A 27,151-nucleotide genomic window follows, 5' to 3' on the forward strand; every position below is an offset into this window, starting at 1 on the left:
GGAGTGCCTGAAAAATCCCCGGGTCCATTCTACCTTATCTTATTCTGTAGAAATCCTATTCTGTTTGCCGGCCTCGGTGGCGGTGGGGTAACGTCCTTGCCTACCAACATAAAGGTCGCGGGTTCGATTCCCGCCTAGGTGGATTTCCCTCCATCTAGGGCTTGGTTATAAAAATAGGGTCGATAAAAAAATAAAAATAAATAAATAGAAATCCAATGAATGATTGTTCCATCTTCGTCCTAATGACAGACGATTAATCCCCTTCTTTAGGGAAGGTTCTGTAAGTAAGTCACTGCGTTTTAGATTGCGACATCTGGTGATTTTTCGTATAGAACAATTTGCGCAAATATACTGTTAGGTTCTATCCCCTACCGAATAGGCATACAATTTTTAAAATTGAAACTCGGTGCTCGACAAAAGCAGAACTGGCTGAAATGGATTAAAGAATGTTGTGTAGGCCTAAAAACCATATTTCTTATTTACTAACAAGCCAGTTTATCTAATCACAATATCAGTTAAAGGCATTCCCGTATGCTAGTTAGATTCTATACTACAATGCCTATTAATGATTCTCATTTTGGAATTAACAATGGTCTCATATGAAACGAATGTTGAACTTTATGAGATATCCTGCCAAAATTTTGGTCTGCATAATAATTAGTCTATGTTGTTTTCTTGAAAATTAATGACAGTTTTGGAAATTTAATTATATTTAATATCCATCGTCTGTGTTCAAAACCTTTGCTGAATACCTAGGGGTCTATATGCTTCTTCACTTTCCATCTCTTAGTCTCTGTCATCCATTATGTGGAGGAGATCTGACTGTTTAGAAACCTTTGAGCTATGGGGAACTTTAGGGATGGGGATCTGCCATCCTCAAGTGGTCTGGGAAGGGAAATTCTCCTTCGGGGTGCCGTAGAAAAACAACCATGTACTAGCTCTAAATTCTTAATAAACTCATGTTCATTCTCTACTGAAGCTCCCAGAGTAATATCGATGACAAATGTGTCTCGCTAACCAATAGAACAATACTAGTAAGACAGTGATGTCTAGATACATAAAGTGATCCAGATAAGCGTGGAAAACTACTGTCATAGATGCAACGGCAACTTTTCTTGTCCTACCTCAAATTGGATGGGTGAGCGTAGAGAGAGGGAGACTTTGCCACAAGGAGGGAGCATTTACTAGTAAATTCCTGACATTTTTAGGGCAAAGAATCTTCTTTCTATACATTTGTAGTTTCACAGCTGGTTTGATTTGTCAGCTGAGGTTATCAGGTAACTCGTACCCACCAATATATTTTAGTCCTCTGCTAAGACGTCACGCTTTGATATATTCACTCTCTCCCTAGCAGGATTATTGCGGAACCATTCCCCTCGTGGTTCTATGACTCCCACTCAAGAACCGGGAAAAATATCCTGAAAAAAGGTAGTAAGAACTGTGATTTTTTTTCGGGAAAAATGTATCAAATGATTGTACATAACATTAAAATTATTACTTTTTTAAAATAAAATAAATGGCAGGATATCATATATACGCATAAATTTTCTCAATTTACGTTTATATTTGTATCAATTTTGGTAATCATGTTGGATCATCTCAGTTACAACATGATTAAGTCCGCCGCATATCCATGTTTAGATGGTGACTACGTTCATTCCGTCGTTTGCTTGCTGACATTTTTCTTTCAATTTTCCTTTGCAGGTGAACGTGAAAAACACGGAGAGGCACAAATTGTAAGCAGAGATGCTAGTGGATCTTTCTCTGCCTGATATGATTTCATAAAATGTTATTGCCAAAATAAAAGGAACGTTAAAAATATTGAAACATGAGACATTGATGATGAAATCTGATTGGTGTTTTGCCTCCATAATTTTGGGTAAAATATATAAATCTCAGTGCTTACTATAGAGCAGGCGCCAATCTCGCCCTTTGAGTAATTTTTAGCACAGACGTAACTAGAAAACGTTTCTATTCAAAAATGTTTTTGTATCTAGTTGAGTTTTAGATCAATGAAGTCCTCTGACTATGTTTTTGCATAGTGACACGATATAGCAGTTTGAACAACGCTTTTATTTAAACTAGACACAAATTTCATAAGAATATAAATCAATTGTTGTTACCAGTGAAAAGCCTTTTGAGACCGAAATGTCTAATCCCAGTGAAATGAATCAATTTATGCAATGAAAAATCAACATTCTTGAATAAAATGGACAATTTTGTGGGGTTTAGTAGTAGTAATATAGGTCAAGTGAAAGTAGCTTATGTTGCCAATAAAAATATGAATGGCGCTTTGGAACATAAAATCATATTTATTAAAATTCGGGATATGTTGGTATACATAGAGGCGTGATGGCGTAGGCCAAATAAATTAAAGCACGAAAGTATTAAAACCGAAACCCAAAAGATTAAAGCCAACCACAGGAGAAGTCTAATCAGGAGACAAATTCCTCCACTTTGTAAAATAGTAATAAAATGATGTATTATGTGTAATTATTAAGATTACAATGTAAGTCGCATCATTATAAATATTGGAATGAAGAAAAGACACGGAGGGATGATAAAAGACATGGAGGATAAAGAAAATGGAAACTAAGCTCTTAGGGTGTTTTTACAATTTGGTGCAGAAAAACACGAATTTAAGTGTTTATTAATATATTTATATCACGGGAAAATAAACATACACGTAATTTTAAATAAAACTCAGCACCTCTACAGTTTTTGCGATTATAACTTGAATAAAGAGATGAAACGGGTTTGCCAGAGAATTTCAAGTGCTATCAGGAATGTCGTAAATAAGAAGTAAGGTAATAGAGTAGAAGTAAGGTATTAACTGCACATACAATCAGAGCAAAGTCTACAGAGATTGGCTTGAAAGCATGTTTTGAGAAAAAACTAACGAAAATTGTAAGAAATACTGATTATAATATATATTTGTTTGCATTTTGTTCATAAATGCGAGGGTAAATAGTAAGATTCAATTCATAAGAAATATTCCAAAGTTAATTCAAAAGAAACAACGTTAATGATCTCATATTTTTTTAAAGGTTGCTATGCAGAACGAAATTTTATTAAAATAATGGTGTGTCTCTTTTCAAAAAAGAAGACTCAGCACGGATCGAGGAGATTCTTGTGCGAGTCAAGGAAACAATTATAAGAGTTTGAGACTTGAACTCAAAGAAACCATTTGAAAACGATAAAATTTCACTCATGCGCGGCTTACGCGGCCATATATTTTTCTGATCTTAGGAATTAGGCAATAGAATAATTTATCTGTGGGTTCTCCTCATATGTACTTTGAGAGTTCGATATATTTGCTTTGTTTAACACCCCATTTTAAATTGAAACATATTGGTGGAATGAGTGAAGCGATCATATGAAAAATGTATAGAGCAAGGGAAATATGGGTGCGATATACAGAAAATGGAAGGATCGATTGGGTTTGAAAAAGTTTAAATCCATTTGCGCTATAAAAATAAAAAAACTTAAAATGAAAATCGAAAAAGCAGAGGTTCTGACAAAATTGAAATAATGTATTGAGGATAAAGTGTTGCTGATTACAGACTAGTGACTTTGGATGTAGACGGTAAATATGATACCGATAGGAATGGCTTAGGACCAGGAACTCAGGACCGCGATATTGAAAAGCGATAAAAAGACTAGTTTCGATGGAGGCTGAGGGAGCAGACAAAATAATTGCAGAAAGACTATAATAGTTAACGGATCGTGAAAAATGAACAAAGAGGAGTTTTACGGTCTTATTCGTAGCATTAAAGGGGATGGAATTTGTTTGGGATACTTTTATATCAGATTGAGACCATAGCGAAAACGTAAGTAGCATTGCGTGAGGGACAAAATTACTATCTTGATTTCACACGAAGAAATTACAATTAGAAACAAAAGAATGGAAAAATGAGAAAATGAAAACTTGAAAGAAACCTCCTTTTGGTTCGGAAAAGAAGTGGTTACGCGTGTGGCCATATCATGAAAAAGATGACTAATAGAAAGAAACATAGACTACAACCGAGATGTATTCATATCGACGTATTTATTAACGTAGCCAATGTTCGGAATTGTAAAGAAAACCATTTTATTGAATATTTTCAGAATGATAGGTATTTACTGGAAGAATGGATAACTGAAGATATATAGAAACGTTATATTTCTCTGATATCACAAACGGAGATCGCCAATGGAGAGTTGGAACGGGATGGGAAGTAAAACAGGGAACCTTTGCATGGGTTAATAAAACAGGGGTGTCTACTAACACCAGACATTTCAAAAATATATGTGCGAAGGGAATGGTTAAGGGACGTGGAGTGAAAATCGGTGGAGAGTTGATTACTTATTAGGCCGTTATACTATCCGATGATCAGGTGTTTGTTATTCAACCAGTCATAGTATTGAATAGATGAAAAACTCCAATAGCCGCAAACATTTGAGTTTTTCATCTATTCAATACTTCTAGCCGCAATAGCTCAATTCTACCAATAACCATTCATAGGTTTACAATCATTATTTGATGCCCGACAAAGTAAGTGTGATGGGTATGAGATGAGAATAAAGTGTACAGATATGAGCATAATGCAATTCCGAGGAAGGATATATGTTAATATAAACAGATAAGTTGAAGGGCATTAAGTATTATACGTAGAATAATTCACCTATCAAGTAAAAACTTTGAAGGAGTTGCTCTGAGTAGTAGGGTTTGCAAAAGATAAATTTAGTTATGTAAACAAGCGTTATCATGATGGAAGGCGTTTTTGAAAGGCATATGAAAAGATGTAAAGAAAAGACTAGTGACAACTTCAATATTGTACAAAATTTCGAATGATTGGGAAACTTATTCCTTGAGGTAAGGGTCTAGATGAATGGCTTTTGAGATGTGGATATACGGAAAAAAAAGAAAAACTAGACAGAAAGAAGAACAGACGCTGAAGTTATGGGCATTGTAGAAGAAGTGAGATTATTGGTAGAATGCTAAAGAAAGCAGCAAAAGTTGCTGTAAGGAATACTGAAAGGCAATGCTCTGCTAAGGTTATTTGAACTAGGCCAGGAGTATTCGTTTTGTTCTTTGGCCTGCCAGCACTATTCTGACCCTATTTGCCATCTCAGTTTTATAATCTGATGTTCTTAATGGTCCAATTAATGCATACTGTTTGCCTTTTTGAAATTGAAATGTTACGAGGAGGACCGTTATATTTGGTTATAATGAGGAGTACAGGGAAATGCTTTGTGTGGAGTGTATATCTGCAATATACAAAGAGAAGGCCATTAAAGAAAGCTATTGTGAAAAGGATTGAATGGCTGAATTAAAGACCGGTTTAAAAGATAAGGTAGGAGTTGAAGAAATATTTGAAAAGATTAAAGGAAACAGAACTTCTTTATGACAGTAAAAATGTGGGAGGCGAAACTGAATATACCATGTCTTAAAAGAACTAGGCTGGTTAAAGTCGTCAATTAGGGCACAGATAAGACAGAAGATAAAAGAAAAATAAGAAGGAAAGAGGAATAAGATGCTGGAGTGACTGAGATCTGGGCTGCGCTACGATGAAATGAAGTGAATGGCTGAGGAAAAATGGCAGAGGAAAAGACGGGAAAATGGTCCCTGAACCATCTTACAAAGAAAATGACCAATGCCGCTGAATAACTTTCGTCGTCATCATATATTTTTTTGCGGCCTTTAGTCATCAATATTAAAGACGATATAAAATGAATATCTAACGAAATGAGATTTTGAACGATTTCTGAACTGAACGGAAATGTAGTGTTAATTACCAACACGTTTCAGATTTTAAATAAATGTTTAAAATATAGGAATATCATAAATTCTTAATTATTTATTGTATTTCTATCCACTCGAACATATAGTCATGATTGTTGACTCTGTGGAAAATTACCCTTTTTTCCTATGCCTCAATTTAAAAATGCTACGATTGAGTAATAACTTCTTAGCATAATTCTACTATTAGCCTTCCTTTTACTGCCCAGGTGAAAGCATAGCCCTTACTGTAACATGGGCAAGCAAGAATAATGATTGTAAAAATGGCATCACTTCATATCGTTCAAATTTCTTAAAAATAAAAAAAAATGTCAATGATATGAAGTGAAGCTCTAAAAAAAGCTAGATGTGCACTAAAAAATTAAATAATTTTCATCGGTAATATCTACCTGTAAATCCTCATTACTTTCACCGAATATCATTTAATTTCAGTATCGTCAGCCACCAGAAATATCATGTCAAAAAACGCGACTCTCCTTTGACCAGAAGGCATGCAAATGAAAACCATTGATATTCAGAAACACTCCCTGCCACACATAAAGAAACACCATTTTCAGTCATCAGAGACAGCGCAAGAGAACTAACATTATTCATATTTGTATCATCTACCTGTGAAATGTAGCATTTAATAACGTACCACTTTTATATTCAATATTACTCATTAAAATTTTTATGTAAATAGGTATATAATAGCATTTATAACTTGCCACTTAGCATACTGTAGTTACTTACTTTTTAAAAATCAGTCATTTATTCATTTATGTATCCATAACTATTCAATTGCACGTAAGAAGAGGTATTTACGTAGTCAGATATATCAGTGGTTTATTTAAACGATAATTCTCAGAGAAATGTTTTCAAATCGTACAGTACTTTGTTTCCAGCCCCCTTAATGTGATTATTCCAACAAAAAACGTTCACAGTCAGTGGATAGCTCCTTAAAAACTGACATGAAAACGTTTTCCTCGACATTCCTTGATTTTGCGATGAATTTCTTTGATACATTTCATACATTTCGGTTTGATTCGGTAAATTTCATCAGATGGAAGACATAATTAATAAAACAGATCATGCTAAATTTGGTAATTATTTACCCTAAGCCGTATAATAATCCAAAATATCATACCTTTCAAAACGTTTGAAATTTACTACGTGGATTACACGTCCATTTTTCACTAGATTTACATGTTACACAAAGAAAGATCATCTTAAAAAAAAGTGGACCTTATGAGCGATAAATAATCATAATTGTTTTCAATGGCACTATTTTCTAGGAAATAGAGCGGAGGATTAGAGGAAAAATTCAAAAACTACCAATTATTCCTGCAATAGATTTACTCTACCATCTCATGAAATACCCTGGTAGAAATTTCCTTATGTTAATTCAATCTAAGCGGATGGTACGTATTGTTCATTGACAGTTTGCTCATGCAAGGTTGCTGAGATAAGGAGAAGAAAATTTATCTGTAAAATAATCTTTAGAGGCCTGTTATATAAATTAATGTTGGTCATTTCAAAAATCACTTGACTCCACTGAAATATGCAAAATAACTATCAGGAAATTGAGATTGTTAAATCTCAATAACGATTGAAAAACATTATCTGTTTAAACTAGGTCTTCTGAATAGATAAAATCTTAGCAGTTACTAATCTTTTATTAATACATCTCTTGCATATTTGATCAAATCCGTCTTAGTACAAATGACAATTCAGGAAGAATTACACTCCAATATTACAATATCCCGAAAGGTTTAATCAGAAAAACTCACGGAGTTATATGTTAAAGCATATATTTCGTCTCGTAAAAGACACATTGGCACATGCGACATTTCGATGAGGATAGCCCTTCAGTAGGTCTAGGGTCAAAGGGAGAGCATAAAATGTGTTTTACGACAACTGGGACGTCGGATTGTTTAGAACAAGGTGATTTTTTATAGCCTAAACTTTTAACGATCTTAACAACAACTAGATAAAAAGCTGCAACTGCCTAGGCGATAATCCCTATTCTTAAAACTCGGGTGTCATCTGTTGAGCGCTTTTAAAACTTTGCGTTCAGCCCAATTACCACATTTGGATCAATGGAAGCATGATAAGCATGACGCATATAGTTCACTATGCGGCCGTGAGGGCGTACATTGGTGATGGCTGAATTCTGCCTTACCGCCAGCGCTACATCTAGTAGCCGAACTCCAAACTACATCGCACATGGCGAGTTTCGGCGCCTTATTCAGGTGGTTTAAGCAGCAGTTTCGAAGGGAATGCACGTGTAGTGTTGGTTGCATTTAATACAACCCTTAACTGCGATCTGAGGGAGTTTAAGGATGGAAGTTTTTAGAACCATCCTTTTTACTACGCGCGGGATTAGATGACTGTTTTGCGAGCATCGAAGGATCATAACTAGGCCACGAAATTTTAGGTTCTAAAGGTTACGTAAAATGTTTAATATTAACCGGTGGCGGCGGGGTAACGTCCCCGTCTGCCATTCCAAGTGTCGCTGGTTCAATTCCCGCTAATGTCGGTTTTATTCACCTAGGGGGACATTGTTAACAAGACTACTTTATTATTGTTATAAGTCCGATGTTAAGGCACATAATGTGCTATTTTCGGACTAGTGCTAAACAAATGAATTAAAGAGTGTCAACAAATTCATGTTATCTTTTTTGATTTCATGTCCCAAATTTTAGGGAAAATGCGGCCTCGTTCTGCAATGCAAATACGTGTAATGTAAGTCAATAATAATATTGATAATTAACTTCAATATTTAATTGAAATAACTATTGCTCGCTCCACATGTTGGCGTCAATTGGATGTGGTCAATAACTGAAGGAAATTGTAATAAATGTATCAATAAAGTGAATTTCATTATTGACACAACACATCTTAACATAGGAAATAATCAGTTGTTTATACTTATAGCATAAGAGGTACAAGATATCATCATCAGTATTTGAATCCTAAGATTGGTTTACCACAGCCCTTCAGCTGTGGCAATTGATAACGAACTGATCATCTTGGTTTGCGCCATCATTGCCTACTGGTAAAACTGCTGTGTTTTTACCAATGGTGCACAGTAATTTTTGTGCAGGTTTTGTTCACTTTTATCCTTGTCTTTTTCCGAAAAAACTAGAAATACATTTTCTAAAAGCTTACATATTTGGCTTCTCTATAAATCGAAGCCGCCATCGTCACGTACGTTACGTATACGGTTAGAGTCACTACCCCTGGGCCACCTCTGCTCCGCAAGTAAAAGAGGGTTTGATAAAAAATGCATTACCTATAAACCTTACTGATAGCAAAACCACACCTGAAAATGAGTTTCCATTCCTTCACCCAAAGTTACAGCTAGTACGCTGATGATGCTAAGTATTACGTGTGGGTACACTTTTATATACGCATTAACTTTGGGGAAAGTTACAAGAAGAGGTAATGGATTCAGCAAGAGGAAGTTGATTCAGAATTTTGAGGTTGTTAATGAAGAGACTAAAAGAAGTAATTCACAGGGAAGAGCGGTGGAATTTTTCACAGAATAATACAATACTGTATGAGCACGATTCGAAACTGTGAATGATAAGTCCTGCAGGAGACAAGAAGTCTTGAAGACGTTGAGCAATTCGTTCATCAAATTTCCGTAAAGATGGAGTGCTACACCCGATAGAATACTCGGGAGGAATTAATTCTACAGTGTAGGTCATTTACAAAATACATGCATTTGGTTTTCAGAGTTAAATGAGGCAGAATATTCCAGTATGCCGTAATGCAAGTAATTTCATGAATATTTAGTTCATCGCGCTCAAATAAAGTACTCCCACCTATGAACTCCAGATTTCCTTTGCATTCTGCGAAGCACTCCGACACTCTTAAGTCTGAACGCACCAATAGATCCTAATGTCTAAGAAATTAGACAAAAAGTCCGGAAAGAACCGCAAAACGACTTTCTTTCGTTTCACATCGTAGTTATGAACCTCCCGTACCCATCAAACTGCTTATCGTTTCCAATCCGTCGTGAAATCTATTGTTCGAAAATCTTTCACTGAAAAACAGCTTAAAAATGCCTTATAGCGTAGTATCTATATTTTCCTATTCTATATATGTTTTAAAAATCTGTATAATACAGTATAAAAAATTGAAATGCCACTACCCCACTAAATACCAGTAGCTCATACAATGATTCTCATTGCAGAAAGTTTTCATGAAGTATATTTGTTTCAGTTAATTCTTAATAGAATTATGCAGACATGAGATATTTTTTGAAGAAAAAAGTAAGTCAAAACGCCTATATAAATTAAAAACACTTCATCTAGCCTTATGCATGAATTTTTATTTTTATTGTCCCAGCACAAAGTGTAGGAAAGAGTACAGTAGCATTCGACTTTGGGATTTCAAAGATAATGAACGCTTTAGTCTAAGTTATGCTCTCCGAATCATCCTGTCCCTTACGTGTGAATATTTCATCTCTTTGCCTTTTAAAGTGATAGGTTTTCTGTTCGGGCTATAACTGTTAAACTAATAACATATAAATCACGTAATTTAATACTTTGTATCTTAATTGCACTTGTATGAAGTTTATGTTTCCAATCCTCAAGAAGTAGCTGTTTATTTATTTTGGCCTGCGCTATTGCCATTATTAAAAGGAGTATTTGTCCCATTCAACCGTCCTCTGTTTGAAGCTAAAAAATCAAAGGACCTGCGAGCCACTTTTTGAATGAGGTTGACACAAAAATCAATTTAAATAGAGCATTAGATTAGAGAGTATTTTTATTAAAACACAACGATTTCCGTCAAACACCATATTTTTTCAACATTAAAATGATAACCAATATTTGAATATTCAGCGAGGAATTAGAACCGTTTTACGGGGAAGAGATCAAAATATTTGTCCTCATTTAACCTCTAATCTTAGATGTTAATGCGGTATTTCTTGTTCTTTTTTCTCTAAACTTATTTGATGTTGTCACTGATGAACGGCATATGATCAACAAATATCGCAAATAAACCAAGTGATGAACAATTCACAATAACTTAAATGTATTTATTGCAAAGAGTCTGTGTATTAGTGACATCTTTAATTATCAATAGGAAAACCGTATAGAGGAAAGTAATGTTCTATGACATATGTTTTTATTTTACAAGGGCACCTGAAATACTTATGCTTGAGTTCATATCGTTAGTAATTAACCTTCAGTCCAGATTTCAGATTAAATTATTTAAGGAATTATTTATGGAAAAATTATGATTAGCATAACATGTTAATATGAGTTGGTCAAAGTGTTTTATGGAATGAAAACTCATGTAATGAGCAATATGAGAACTCTAGGAATAAAATTTGATACCCAATTCTGCATAACATATTATACCCTGAGACATTGGGACCGTTGCCTATATAGACATCACCGACAAGGCTTGTCTGCCAAAGATCATGGTTTATTTTGCTGCGCAGACACTGCAAAACCTACACTATTTTAAAAGAATATGTCGATAAATGTGTGGAACTCGGGTTCTTTAGTCAACCCAAGATATAATTTGTAAGGAGATTTAAAATGGTCAGCTTTACCATTAGGGGATAATAAAAACTGATCCGATTACACCAGTGGTTGTTGAAACGCCAAAGTTAATTTAATGCACCGGTTTTTCCAAAAAAGGCTCGTTAAACAAAAGTTTGTTATTTTTTATTGATATAATTAATTGATATACCTTTCTCAAATTACTGATGAAATTCTACTGTTCCCAGCTCAACCTTGTGGAAATTCATTTTAATTAAATGAAGAATACAATGGAAGGAGGACAGTGGAAAGATACATTGTATTCTTCATTTAATTACTGATGAAATCCTCAACAGTTATTACCACTATTGGACATTCTTTAAAAATATTAACTCTCATTGTATTTCGGGCCATAACACTCTCAAAAATACTTCTTACTGATTTTCATTTTAAGAATACCGGCCTGATTACGTATTTTCTCTCTGGTTGGTACCATAACATTAATCAGAGAACGCTGTGTTTTAATTTAGCGTGGAAATAAAGGCTTTCACAAGACTTAGAAAAATATTGTTAATAGAGTGACGGATGAGGATTAACTCGAAGTGGACAATAGAGCATTGCTACATTGACTCCTGAGAGTAACTAGGGATTAGAATTTAGTCTGGAACCGTAGAAACATGTTTGTGACAACAGATTGTATTCTGTAAGAGAATTAAAAATTGTAACACGCAGGGTGAGAATAGTAAATCAGGTATTTCTCCCCAAAATATTTCTGAGGCTGGAAATGACAGGTGGGATCTGCGGACGATGAAATGAGAGGGAAGTCAAATTGGGTGTCAGGGATAGATTTGGAATGAAGAGTAAATGAGAATGAGGAAAAGAGAATCAGAAAATCAAGCAACCAAACCAACTTAATCAAGAAAAAGAAACATTGTGATATTAAGAGGTATGAACCATAATTTAGCTTTTCCGTCTAGTTTGCGTAACTAAAAAATTATCAAACTTTTCGAAAATTTTATAGCTTAATATACATTGGGTTCTGAGGAACGTTCTTTGAAAATTTCAAACTAAGATATAAGGAAGTGACGTGATATTAGAATAGAAATTATTAGTGAATTCGACTTCCTGAGCATGGGGAAAACTGAATAGCAAACATTTGTTTTTCGTGAGTAATCTCGATTCCTTGATCACGAGATAGAAAAGGCATTTAGAACATTGAAATGAAATAATGCCGTAGGCATAGATAACATCCCAGCGGAACTGTTTATGAGTTTATGAAAAAGCGTATGGAAAATATTTATGAGGAAGGAATTCAAAGAAACTGCGGAAGATGCCTCAGCAGTAACTTTTAACGGAGTCATCCGCATCCGCTAAGATGCATTTCAATGCATCAGAGGGTAAAAATCATTCCCCATGACCGGAAGCGGTTGACATTGTTAGACCCGTGTAAGTTCATATTCCAAGAGAGGAAAAGGAACAGTATATGATGACTAGAGAAAATTTAGTTTGATTCCACCTGAGGCACAGGTGGTAATTTGGATTCCAAAAATGACGATGGTGAGAATGCTGTTGATTATTTAGAGGATGATGAGTTTGTGTTCAGGAAGAATAAAGATACTATAAGCGTGATGCCATGGCAGTAATGAGGTTAACAAGATGAATAAAAACTGATTTTTATCAGGATGTACAGGCATTGGTTTCTTCCTTAGATTTTAAAAGGTGTTTGATATGGTAAGTTTGGTAGAGTAAATTTATGTATAATAGAAGACAGGAGTAAATTGTGGAGATATGCAGGAGTAAATTAGGGAGAAATAAAGAAAGGAAAAGATTGGAGACTCTTACATTCAATCAGTAACTGCCAAATACTACCAAGGTGCGTGTATTGTGTAAATAATCAATATGGGCAGTGTGGAAAATGAGGTAGATTGGTTTGCTCATTTTCACAAGTTACTTTTCAAGTGTTCGAGGAGGAAATGTTGGAAGAAGCATAAGCGGATTGTAGATATGAATGAAAGTCGGTGGGCAATTTAGGTTTGCGAATTAAAAAACTTTAAATAGCCAGTCAGCCAAGGGGTTGCAATCATGGCTGAACATATTGGTATTTCCGTACGATAGGTATGAGATGAAAATAAATGAAAACCAAACATAAGCTACGTGGTTATCGAGAAAGAGAAATGATAACCTTTAAGAAAGTTGTTCTTAAATTAGAGCACGTGGTTCAGTTTACCTATCTCGGGAGTGCTTTGGACCAAAATGGTCAAAGTAGTAGAGATATAAGAGGAAGAATTTATTTTGGCAAACAAGCTTTTTCACCAAGTAGAGTATTGATGCCAGGAACGTTGAGCAAGGATGTTAAGAAATGGCTTGTAAATACTTTAATATGAAGCGTGTTTTTTTACGGCACGGAAACATAGTTACCGAGGCAGCGTGGATTGGAGGCTTTTGAAATGTGGGTGTGTAGTAGGATGGGAAAGGTGAAATAGACAGAAAAGAAAACAAACGAGGAAGGTACTGCTTGAAAAAATACAAAAGAGGCAATAAAAGTGTATATGTACAGAGCGTCTTGATTCATGATGGTATGTTGAAGATTGTAATAGAGGGGAGTACACTAGGCAAGAGAGGAGGAGGAAGGCAAAGAATAAGGATTTGAACACAAGTAAGGAAGGAAGCATGTGGATTTGAAAAAGAATTTATTCTAGTGTACGGTGTCAGTAGTGTTTCGTTGCTCAAGGCTAAGAAAATTTAACGACGTTCAGTCTGCATCTGTACAAAACCTTCCGTAAACGGTAGAAATTATAATAATAATTTTATTTTTGGTCACACAGATATTATAGGCAGCTTAAATGGGAGTGCCAATTCCAAGATAACATATTGGAGAGGTAGTTGTTTCAATGATACAAAAATGCCTCCATTGAACTCTTATTTTGGAATGAGTGCGACCAGGAGACTTGCACTATTTTGGGAAAATGAAGAACGAAATTCACAAAATGAATTAATTAATTTAAAGATGTGTGCTGTGTGTTCTATTCTACAATGTAAGATACGTTTTTAAAGGACACAGCCCAAACATTTCAATACAGCAGTGATACATTTAATTCCACTTGTCTTCATATCTTAGAGACATCAATAGCTTTCCCTCTATTAAAAATAATATTTGATTGTGAACTGCTCAATACATACAAGTTACTTATCAATATAACCATTAATTAATAACATTAAAAAGAGGGTCATGGTGTTCCCTAGGGTGCATTTTCGTTGAATTTCATGGCAGGCATTACGATTAATATTCAAGATATCGATTCTTACTGATTCTCCTTGAGCGTGATACAGAAATATTTCTTAATTATCTAGAATATTCATATTTTCAAATCGCTGATTGAAAATTCACGCTTTGCTAAGTGTTATATTTTCCTTTGTTTGTCTCCATTTGCCTTGCTTAATGGAGCATACCTTCTTAATTATTATTTATGTCTAGGAAACCAAACCATATTAAAGGAGTTGTTATTTTTATTAAAAGCTTAATCAACCAGGGAATCGTTTTGTTTACTTTCAATGGTTTATTAACCTAAATATGTGGTGGTAAAAGTGTGACTGAACCATTTGCGCAGTTCTTTAAAAAATTATAACAATAACTGATCTATTCCAAAGAAACGGCGGGAGATGCCGCAACAGTAACTTTTAACGGAGTCATCCGCTAATGTGCATTTCAATGCAACAATTTCAGAGTGTAAAAATCATTCGCCTTGACTGAGATTCGAACCCAGATCCCTCAATATCCGGTCGAGTGCTTTAGCCACTTAAGCTATCTGAAATTGTTGCATTGAAATACACATTAGCGGATGACTCCGTTAAAAGTTACTGTTGCGGCATCTCCCGCAGTTTCTTTGGAATTCGTCAAAGTATAAACACCGTAAGTGTTTAAAGTTGGCTTTAACCTCGTGGACTGTGGCGCGTCGCGCACGACTACGAATGCCTGTGACATTTTATGTACGGTATTTTCGTCACAACATCTTGTTCCTTTAGAAGCCCCAAAATTTCAGAGTTTAAGAGGACGCCTCGGTAGCTTAAGTGGCTAAAGCACTCGACCGGATATTGAGGGATCTGGGTTCAAATCCCAGTCAAGGTGAATGATTTTTACACTCTGAAATTGTTGCATTGAAAAATAACTGATCCATTAAAAGTTATTTAAAAAATGAAAGGGGTGAACCTCTATGGGGCAAAAACTCGACCAAAAAGGCAGAGTGATGAAAAGAGCAACGAAAATTTTTGAGGTGACAGGTGATATGGGAAAAAAGAGGACTTAGACGAAGACGAAAAGGAAAGTATACTATGAATTGTTATAGGCAAAGAGGGAAAAGACGAACTGTAACACACGTAAGACTCGAATAATATCTGGCTGAAGATAAATGAATGGAAAATAGAAGACAAGACTTGGGCGCTAGAGCTGCGTAGAGTATAGGGGATTTAAAGCACAAGTAATATCCATGACTCTCATCTTTCATGAAAATATTTGAATGCATCTGACAATCGTCGAAAAACTGGTGGATTATTTCACATGCAAATTTACGCATATATCGACCTCAGAAATGGACTAAGGACTAACTTACCAGTGGCCAACGTATCCATTGGTCAAACCATCAATGAGCAGGGGGAAACCCATGCACCTGACCCAAACGCGACTCAAGGCGCCGAACCTTCGCTCTCACCTATGACCCAATCACCGTTCGAAGAGTACTCGACTATGAAGCGCTGCACAGGGCACCCGCCGTCCGGCCATCGAGACAGTCTCAAAGCCACAGCGCCCACAGACCCGTTCCCAGGCTGCTCCACGGCCAGGATGTCCCTCGCGGGTGGCGGGATCCGCGGCCGCCCCCCCTGCGTCCGCACCGACAAGGTGGCACTCGGCGCTCCCACGCCGATCCGGTTGTGCGCCGTCGCGTAAACCCTGTACTGGGTGCCGCAGCGGAGTCCCGTCAGCTGGTGCGTGCTGTGGCCCCGCTCCACGCGGATCTCCTCCCATTCGCCGCCCTCCGCCTTTACGTGCAGCGCAACACCGCGCACCGCGCTCCCCCCCTCGTCGCCTATCTTCCACTGCAGGGACACGGAGTGCGCCGAGGCGGCCGTGGCCAGAAGCAGCGGCGGCGCCGGAGGTACTGCGAGGGGTGAAAAGGGCGGCGGTCAGCGTATTGCAGGGGAACAATTAATAATAAACAAAGGATAAAGACTTTCACAGCGGCTCATTTTCCGTTCGATCGCTGTCTGGGCTGCTCATCGGACAAGGGGCTGGGAATATTCGTCTCGTCGCATTCGAAATGGTGACCTCCGTGACATATCCATGGGTAAGGTCGTGCCGTGCTGGACCCGTCTGGCTTAGCCTAAGAATTCATCGCCGAGCACGTGACTTCAGTACCGAAATGAGGGGAATTTCTCCATCATGTTGACAGGGAGGAACGCGAGGCCTTGAGCGAAGGAAAATCCACCGCTGTGCAAGCCATTTGTCTCCGAAAATAATGTGACCACAGAGTAGGAGTGGGATATATATACCTGCACACACACACACACACACAAGTATATATCGTCTCACTGTTTTACAAAACTTGCGATTAATCTTAGAACGGAAAAAAATCCGCTGACACAAATACCCTTGCCACCAACCCCGTTTTCGGTTTCACCTGATATGTAAGAAGCAGAATTGCAAAAACATCACACGCCGTATTGCTTGACTGCATGAAGCACTAAGCATTTTCATTTGGATAGGGAATGCAGTATTATTTACGTCATTGAGACAGTAAGTTAAGCATAAACAATTTTATTTCGTGCAACATTATAATATGCTGAAAGTAATACGCAGTGTCAGTGCGATTTGACTGAGCGCTAAATTGACTTCATGAATGAACATATTTGAGGAGTAATCATATATGCTCTGAAAATGAGTTTTATTCGATAATATTGGGTGAATTAGGAAGTATGCTAAGGTATTCGATTAAAGCGAATTAATAGTTATTTAAGAATGGAAATAAATGTGCTCTAGCTTGGGGCACCAAAATGTTTTTTGAAATACAGTTTTTAAGGAAATAAAACTTAAACCAAGATTGAGGGTTTCGAGGAGCGTAACTCATCACATAAAATGATCACCAGGTGACAGAATCACATTTCATCAATATGCCCGGCGATCCGAAATCATGTTACGCCAAAGCAATGAGTGAAATGATCGTTTAACAACTAAACTGAGTGAGCAGACTCTGGGGTGGAAAAATCAAAAGAAAATTGACAAAGTTAAGAGTAAATTAGGATCTCTCAATTATTTTATATGCCACAGAACGTTTTAATGGCATATCGTTCGGTCACATTGGTTTAAAATTTTTATCTTCGCAGAGTAAAGAAATAGGTGAACTATACACGGATATTATTTGAAATGGTTTTTCAGATCGTGTAAAAAATTATGTCTTCAGTTTAAGTAAAAAGTAATAAAACACTTTTTCAGATAACGCTGAGCTCTTGGAAAAATTGTGGTCCAAGGGCAATTAGAAATACATTTTTAAATTAATATAATGAACATTTAATCTAGCTTATTTTATTTATATGCCGTATTTCATAAAAGGGATAGGCTATTCTATTAAGTAATTTAAATGAGGAAAGATACTCAAACTAACAAATTATAAAATAAACCACTTCCCTTATATATAAAAATACATTTTTTTTCACAAATGCACTTAATATATTTTTTATATTTTCATATTGTGTATGTAAAGTTACTTAATGAGTTAAGCCTATTTAATATTTATTGAAAAAAGTCAATTTTTACCGTATAAATGTATTTTTTATCAACAGAGATATTTATTTTATGCTTAGTTGTGTCGTGTCCGTTCCTTCACTCCAAATGCTCAGTATTCCGATATGTTGTAAACATTGTGTAGGAACTATGCCATAACATCCTTTTGTTGCTTGAAATGTATACTAAATATGCTATGCAGATTAATAGCTGTATATGCCCAACGGCAGGAGCAATGCTGAGTAAAAAATTCAAGAACTTTTGATAGTGTTGTTGGATACCATAATTGGTGGCAATAATAAAATACAGGACAAAAAATAAAAGTTAACTCTATACGGCATGTCAAAACGACCTCAGCCAAACCAAGGCCTTTGCAGACACAAGTGTTACTGGATTTGAGTAATATCGCGAAATATCACTCAGTTTTTTAGCGGGTATCCGAAATATGCGTGGTATTCATGCACGCTACAAGTAATACTTTAAGTGCGAGGCCTCCTCGATGCTAAAATTATTCTATCCCCTTCCAGTTGAAGGTTCCACACAGTTTTTTACCATATACGTAGGTTTTAGCTTGGTGAAAGTTATTACCCTTGAAACATTACAAAGAATGTTAAGGATCATGCCTAAAGAGTCTATGAAAAGTGACGGGTAATAACTCCGTTTTACAAGAGCCAGTATACGTGAAACAGGTGGGTAATTTAAAGAGCAAGGATGAAAAGATTTTTATTCGTAAAGGGAGCAGTAATTGTCGCTCAAGGACTGCAGAAAATTTTTGTCGCAAATAATATTGACCTGAACACTAAGGTTTTGATGACATATTTTGCAGAGAGTAAAATACTTGAATAAATTTTTTATTGTCGGTTCAAATGAATTATTGGACAGGGTATACGCAACCTGTATATTCTTAAGCAAGAATAAGAAAATTGTGCTATAAGTTTAAATTATAAAACTTGTCTTTATCTATCTAACTTCTAATATTTGTGCAATACAGAGCAATTTAATATCTTTGCTCTTTCATATTCAACCGTTATCAAGTGGGCAAACGAGTTTAAGGTTAGCCGGAACAGTATCGATGACGATCCGCATAGTGATCGGTCAAAATGTACCACTACCACAGAAATTCTTGTAAAAATACTTAAAAAGGTCATGGGAGGATCGGCAACTGAAAGTGCGAGAAATTACTGAAGCGGTAGGGATGTCATCTAAACGACCATATCACATTTTCTCAGTGGAATTGGATATGAAGAAAATATTTGTTAAATAAGTCCCGCGACTCTTGACGCAGGACAACAAACGCATCAAAGTGGAAATTTCACAACTTTTGACTCGTTCAAGAAGCAACTAACAAGATTTTCTGCGCCGTTTTGTGGCCACAGATGACAATTGGGCCCACTTCTATACCCCGGAGACAAAATAGCTCTCAAAGCAAAGGAAACGTGTTGATTCACCTCCAATAAATAAAGATTATTCTATTATATTATTATAATATATTATCATAATATATTTTTATTATATATAATTATTATATATTATTATTATATATTATTAATGTATTATTACTAGTATATATTATTATAATATATTAATATTATATATTATTATTATATTTTATAATAATTATTATTAAAATAAGGTTGGCCAAAAAGGTGATGACTTCATTTTTCTGGGATGCGAAAGGGATTCTGCTGATAGATTTTCTTCCCATTGGTGAAACAATTACTGGACATTACTACGTCTACCTCCTTGAAGAATTACAACAAAAGATACTCGAATAAGATCAGGTTTGGCATGGAAGAAAGTCATCTTTCATCAAGACAGCGCACGCCCAACTAAAGTGTCGTTAAAATGCCAAAATTACGTGAACTAAGATACAAATTGTTGACACTTTCGCCTTATTCGCCTGATTTGACTCCATCAGATTTCCATCTCTTCCCCAGGGTCAAACGTTTCCTCGGTGGAAGGATATTCTATTCAAACAAAGAACTAACAGCCGAAACAAAAGGTTATTTTACAAGCTTGAAGGAATCTAATTTTCGATCAAATTGGGATCAAGAGTTTTGAACATCGCTGGACGAATTGCATGAGTGTACAGGGAGACTACGTTGAAAATTTAAAAAGTTTCACTGACGTAAGTCGTTTATTTCTATTTCTTTCCGAGAACTTTTCTAATGGCCCTCGTATTTAAGTATCATGCGTATTGTAAAATTTGCTTGGAAGAGATTCATAGTTGAGAGTGGTCTTCGTACCACAATCGACCCGTAGTCTTCTTACAATTTAGTCACTTTAGTACCTTCTTTCTTTTCTTCTCACAGTATCCGTTGAAATCTTCGTCCTTATCCCTTTTCTAATCTTTTTGCCCACAAACCCGGGACGATTTCACACAATTTCTCATAATTTTTATTTTTTAAGCAACTGTTTATTGCTTTTGTTGGATAGTAATCGTTGACCCTTATCGTGCCTGAGTTTTAATCTCCACGGCTCAAATCTAATATAAATATGTGCCAATTCTGGGCGTATCTGCGACTTCGCTTTCCTCATAGTCTTTTGTATTTTTTTACCTCTCTTCGTGAGGTAAGTTCTTCAGCCACCGTGTTCTGCTCAATGTTGCGATATTTTGCTCTGAAATGTATTTCAACGCTTTTTTCTGGAATTAAAATCAGGAAATATTGTAAAATTACTTCTTCTTTTTTCCGATTTAATCCACTCCTTCCCACTAATTTTAGGTCATGGCTCTAAGTGTCTTCTAGTGTGTGGTAGTTCTCGGGTGTTCTTCAGTTTTGACCTTGGTTGCTATGCACGAGATGTCGTAGATAAGCCATGTAGATAGTTAATAAGCTCGTAAATGGTAGCCTCCCCTCTTTTCACCACTTTCCTGGTTACCCGCTCCGGGATAATGTACTTTAACAAAAGTTCCAAAACTGCTATGTTTAGAGCTAAATAGCTGGTTGTGTTATACCAGTGTGTTGAGGGAATTAAGCGGGGCATTTCGTGTACGTATAGATTTCTTAGGATCCTGCTATTCCAAGCTTTTTCTTCCCAAATTATTACCCCACATTCATTTATTGGTTTAATTATCCCGCGGTATATCCAGCAATGATTTTTTCCATGAACATTCCGAGAGTACCATTTTAGGGCATGGAAAACCTTATCACTTTCACCCCGAGGTAATTTACATGAGGTAGGATTGACACTTTTTCGTCTCTATGCTTTCCTAGGTATTTCAATATTTTACCCTCCTAATTTGCTTCCCGTAGTCTTTGACTGAGGGGTTTCTTTTTAGGGAGTTTCCGAAGACCACGTACTCGCTCTATACAATTGACAGCTTAAGTTTGTTCAGTCCATTCTGCGGCTTTTCTCTCCAACATCGTCCTAGAGCTTCTTCGGATCGCCCATGACCGTGTCGTCCGCGCACGGGATGACACCACATTCTTCCGGAGGGGCTCTTCTAAGTAACTGATTTATGATAAGATTCCACATGAATGGTCCGAATATCAAACCCTGTGGACATGGTTTTGTAGCGATTTTCCCTCAAAGTCAACCTTGGATTGATAAATAACTCTTCTGTGAAATAGCTCCTTGATAGCCTAATAATGTTATTAGGAGAGCAAAGTAACTTTATTTTTGCACTGATTGATGACCACCAGATTGAGTCAAGGGCTTATTTGATATCTAGGAAAAACACGGTGGTGTTTTTTCGGTTTTTCAACTTGATGAGATCCGTTAGTTGTGGTATAGTGTGCACATCGTCTGTGCTCTTTCCTCTTCAAAGAACGTACCGTCTTTGGTGGCATATATATTCTAATCCCATTTTATGCCAACCTTTGCTATTATTATTCTTGTAAAGAATTTTCCCAATTCAAACAGCAACGTGATTGGCCTGAGGGATATCATATCCGAAACGTCTATATCGGTTTTAGAATTATTATGACCTTTCCAAATTCCCATTCTTTTCAAAAGTGCCCGAATTCAGACAGTCCTTACATATCGGAAGAAGAGTTGAGGCTACTGGGTGCTCCAGCATCTTGACTTCCTGGAATGCCGTGATGTCCGGGTACCTTTCTATTATTTACTTCTGCTATAGCTCTCTCTACGTCTTCCTGGATAAAAAGTTCAACATCATTTGTGTTTCCATCCAGACGGTACTGCCCTCTGATTTTCTTGTGCATATCGTCAACCCTGTGCCATTAGGTAACAGAGTTTCTAGTACCTTGTCTCCTTGGTCACGTAGCATGTAATCACTGCGTAAGGGGAAAACGGTTATTCCTTAATTCCGGCGCCTAAATGACGAGTTTTTCAATACGGAAGACTTCACACTACAGTTTTTCTATTATTCCCGGCTCATCTGACTCTATGCACGCTCATGACCCAAGGACGAGTTTTCCTTGGCTACACGGATTTTAGTTGTCTCTTTTGGCTCATCGCTCGTTTCTATATTAGATTCTATCCCCTGGCAGATAAGAACTGAGTACGATGTTGGTGGCGATTTGCACTCTTTGTTTCCGGGGATAATAATTTTCTCCACTTTTTCTCGCCCGACGCTGTTTGCGAAAGAACGGCCCTAGGTCCCCAATAGCCGCCTGCGAGACAACCATTCCTCTTTTCACTGAGGCTTGTATTTCTGTCTTTACATGCGCTGTAAACTCAACCTTTCCTTCAGAATCAGCAACAGTTTTTTCTAGACTCTCAAATTTTTCTTTTAAATGGTTTAAGTCGTCCAGCATTTCAACTCTCTTACATATGCTAAATCTTTTTCAGCAATTTGCTATCTGAAGTCGGGAGGTACACTTAATTAAAAATGGAGAGAACGTCCACGGTGTCGCTTATTTTTTTATTCTGAATTTTTATACACTAATCGACCAGATTGGTTCCTTGGGCGGCGTGGGCGTTTTTACCACTTGTGGCCACAGAAGAGGCGACAATCGGCCAGTTTTTCTCGATGGTGCATGCACAGTAGCTGGTTTATTGAGGTACAATGCTGCCGAAAGAGGCACGTAAACAAACGGAACATATTCACGCAAATAATGAGCAATGAACTAGTGAATTTCGCTGAGCAGAGAAAACGCTAAGAATATAAATACTGAAACTTTCCCAAATTTTCAAACTAAAAAATAAATTTTAATACACACACTTAAACATTTAGAACAATAACTGATATGATTAAAAAGGTATTAAAATATTTCAAGTTGAATGTAAAGGATAACATTTGCTAGATGTGGCAATCATACAGTGAATTCCTGTATAATATTAAAGGGCATTACAGGTAAAAATTGATCAGAATAAATATTAATATTAGTCATGTTTAACATACATTTCTTTTCCATGGGCAAACATGCTTTACCCACAAATAATGGCTTAACAGCTATTTTGCCTGAATACTTTATTATGTACTCAATATTTTCTATTACCTAATTTTATATTATGAGCATTTTTTCGGTACTCATAAAACCAAAGGAAACGATAGCAATATAGATATATTTAAGACATCCTGCACATATGTAGATATGCAAAGCCTTTTCATGAAATGAAGAAAGACCTTGGTCTTTCTTCATTTCGTTAATCGCCTTGATGTACTGCACCATGTTATTTGTCTGTACCCATTTAATGCATTCAAATAAGTAACTGATTCTAGATCAGTTCCAGTTATTTAAAACGTATTTAAGCAAAGCAAAAATGAATTTTAATCAAGGCATAATATTTTCCATAAAAATATAGAATGTTATTAAGAGGAATTAAAACACTCATCTGCATAAAAAACACGGAAAAATATTAATAATATGACTCAATTTATGAAACACTTCGACCTTCACTATAGCTATCAAATTTCCGAGTGGTCGTGATTCTATAGCTAATAATCGCCCACAGAAATACGGATTCGTCCCAAATTTCCTTTAAAATGATGGTACTTTAATCTTTAAAGGAACTCTTAGCAACCTTCACAACCAGGCGAATAAGGACAAGTCCTCCTGAGATTGGACGTCTTTTTTTATATCCTATCTCTATTGCTCTATAGATTGAGTATTCCAAGTCTAGTGATAGGAGCTGTGGTCGACTGGAGTGCCTTCGACTGAGTTTTCCCCATGCCCTCGAAAATCCCCTCTGAAAGATGGCGGAGAACCGTTAAGCCCTCGATAGGTGGTTAGCCTCTCTGAGAAATCTCTGCATAAAAAAGATTAAAATAATAGTGGGCTTGGTCGGAAAGAGGCAATTCGGGATTTTCGCGAGGCGGCAGCCACGGTGAATATGATGATACCAAAGAAATTTGGCGAAGAAGAGGACCATAAAGACTGAACTTCCCAATTCGATATCGTAGTCATATTAAATAAGTGGCTCAAGGAGCAAAATGCGTTATACTGGAGACTTTTTTCTCTTTGGAAATGATCTCGCCATGTTTCGCAATCTTCCGGAGGGAAGTGAAAGAAACTACAAAAGAGTACGGGATGCTATGAGGTGGCGTTTTAACCGGAATAAAAGCGAGTGAGTGGGAAAAGCCAACTTTTCCTCTCGAACACGGAACCCCGGGTAAGATATCTCCACCTCTGCGGTTGACCTCGGGCGCCTCTTTCGGCGGGCATATCCCTCATGACCTCATGTGACGTGGAAGGCAGTTGTGCTAAACCCTATCTCGAACGTAGTTTATAGAAATATTTGAGTGTACGCGAAAAAGGCCAGAGCAACAAATCTCGAAGAAGCTTTTGGCGTCATTACCGAGATGGAAGTTAGCTGTATCGCTTATTCCTACATCAGAGGAGTACTGGCGTTGGTGCCAGAGACTCACACCATGGGAGAAGTTGACATGGAACGATCGCGAAGAAAAAGTGGAGACTGCGTCACGAGTAAGATAATACTCTCAAGAAATGGAAGAAGTGCTCGAGATCTTGCGGGGATTACTGTTTCGGACGGTGAAGCTAGCGGCTACACTCCTGAATTACGGCGCTCAACAAACAGAGGGAGGCGTAATGACCGCGGTCTGCGGCGTTCAATTAATGAAGAGGAGGGTCAATTGAGAGAAGAGAATGTCCAAGTCCTTTCTCACCGGGAAACGAGGAGTGGCCGAGGAAGTGGTAATCTCCTCGGCCGGGGACAAGAAAAGAAGGAGCGTAGCGAAGAGCATCGGCGTTCCGGGTTTACCACATTTGCATTTGCGGGGTGCTGCAATAGCGATTGCTGGCGTCCGAGGTACACAAGAATGGAAGCGTGGAATGGAAGGATGTGACCCAATTTTTTGACTCTGGTGCGAGGCTACGCGTCGGTAATACTCACCGAGGTTGCGAGTTGTGGAAGTGGCTGTGTCTCTTATCTCGGAAGAGGTCAGAATAGCACCCAAGGTTTAGACACAATCATGGCTTGACGAGTTGGCATTTGTGATGGCAAATTTGGAGTCACTGCTGATTCTTGGGAGCGTAAATGTGGTGCTTCGTATGAAATATGAAGGTTTCTCGCATTAGGTACTCATTGCCGCACACTTAACTAAGGGATATATCTTGGGTGCAAATCTAATGCGAGCAGATTTATGTACTGTAACTTTTCCCGGTTTTGCGTTCTCCACGGAAAAACTGTGATTTTCTTTTCATATGAGCAAAAACGTAATTTATATAATCCTGTGACTTTGAAGGAGAACATCTTTTTTCCTCTTTGCCATGAAATATTATTGGACCATCTAATGAGCACGGATGAGGAACTAAAAGGAAAATTAAGATAATGGAGCGGAATCCGAAAATTTAAAAGTGGTATTGCTGGTTTTCTGCACGCACGCACGCAAGTGTAGGGTTCCCCAATGCCAATGCTTTTTGTTTGACCCCTCGGAAAAAAGTTTGCCTCTTGAATAGGACACAAGAGTGGGCAAGCCTTTGGATTGTGATTGGGAAAAATTGAAGGCTCGCAATTACCTGTTTTTCAGTTATAGAACACTCCCTCACCCTTGCATAATTACTCTTTGATTTGGATTCGTGATTTAGAAAAGATGATCTTAAAATTGTGCTGGACGAGTTATCCGATGAACGCTCTCGTCAACACTAAGAGCCAATGCTTTAAAACACCAAATTGTGACGCGGAATGCAACCCAAATTCAACAAGGAGTTTACACATGCACAAACGGAAGGAGATACGGTGTAAAACAGAGGAGATGATGAGGGAAAATTGATCAAGAAATCATCGGCCGTTCGAGTCGCCTAAAGAAGGACTGATGAAATGAATTTGGTGTACATTATAGGCATCTTAATTTTGTAACTCATAAAGTGTCGTAAAGCTCGTAAAACTCGTAAAGCTTACACCTCCACGACAGTCACGATTCACTGTCAAGTGTCATATAGTATATTTCTCCACAATACTAGTAAAGGTTTATATGGCGTCAGAAGGAAAAATATGTGCAGCTTAGTGCGAGGTCGAGGAAAGCGCTCGAGAAAAGACAAACTTCACCACACGTGACTGGCTCTACTAATTTTGAGTGCTGCCTTACATGTGTAATGGACCCATTATATTATAGAACTAGAGCTTGTGGGGCCGCATTGGAGATGCTGTTAAGTGTATAAAGATGATGTAATTAGTTTCGAACGTAATTTTAGAGAGAAAATTGAAAGGCTAACAGAAGTGTTGGCACGAATGAGGAAGGTACATCTACATCTACATAATACCCCGCAATCCGCCGCAAGGGCGTGTGGCGGGGGGTGTCAGGTCACCAACCGCAAAAAGGAAAAATACCACATGCAAAAAAACAACACGGAAAACTACACCCACAGCAGCGCACACACTCATGCAAAAATCCCCACATCCAACACTCATGCAAACACATATACCGTAAAACAACCAAAAAACTGCACCCCGTGATGCAGCACGAAAGCCATCCTACAACACGGAAGCCAGGACACAACAAGCAAGAAACCGAAACATCACTACCACATGAAAATGCACCACGAAACACTCTACCCCCAAAGAGTCTGCAAAAGGCAGGGAATGCGACCCAAAGTTGCAGGTAGCAGGAATTTACCCCCGCGGAGAGGGACGAGGGATTGAAAGGGAGACTTAAAAACAGATGAACGGAACACGAATGAGGTCATTCGGAAAGAATGGGTTATTATAGCAAAACACATAAGGTTAGTGGAAGAGCGTGCATTTAAATAC

General features: G+C 37.3%; 1 protein-coding gene across 1 annotated transcript in view; it reads right to left on the reverse strand.

Annotated features, from left to right (window-relative positions):
• LOC139685698 (cell adhesion molecule Dscam2-like) overlaps positions 1–27,151 on the reverse strand; it is a 523,226-nt gene that overhangs the window by 72,389 nt on the left and 423,686 nt on the right. The window contains exon 24 of the mRNA XM_071582700.1: positions 15,969–16,415. Within this exon, the coding sequence (XP_071438801.1) occupies positions 15,969–16,415 (447 nt within the window). The remainder of the gene's footprint in view (positions 1–15,968; positions 16,416–27,151) is intronic.

Source organism: Hetaerina americana, unplaced genomic scaffold, assembly GCF_022747635.1.
Source record: "Hetaerina americana unplaced genomic scaffold, ioHetAmer1.1.p SCAF_12, whole genome shotgun sequence".
Classification (NCBI taxonomy): Eukaryota; Metazoa; Arthropoda; class Insecta; order Odonata; family Calopterygidae; genus Hetaerina; species Hetaerina americana.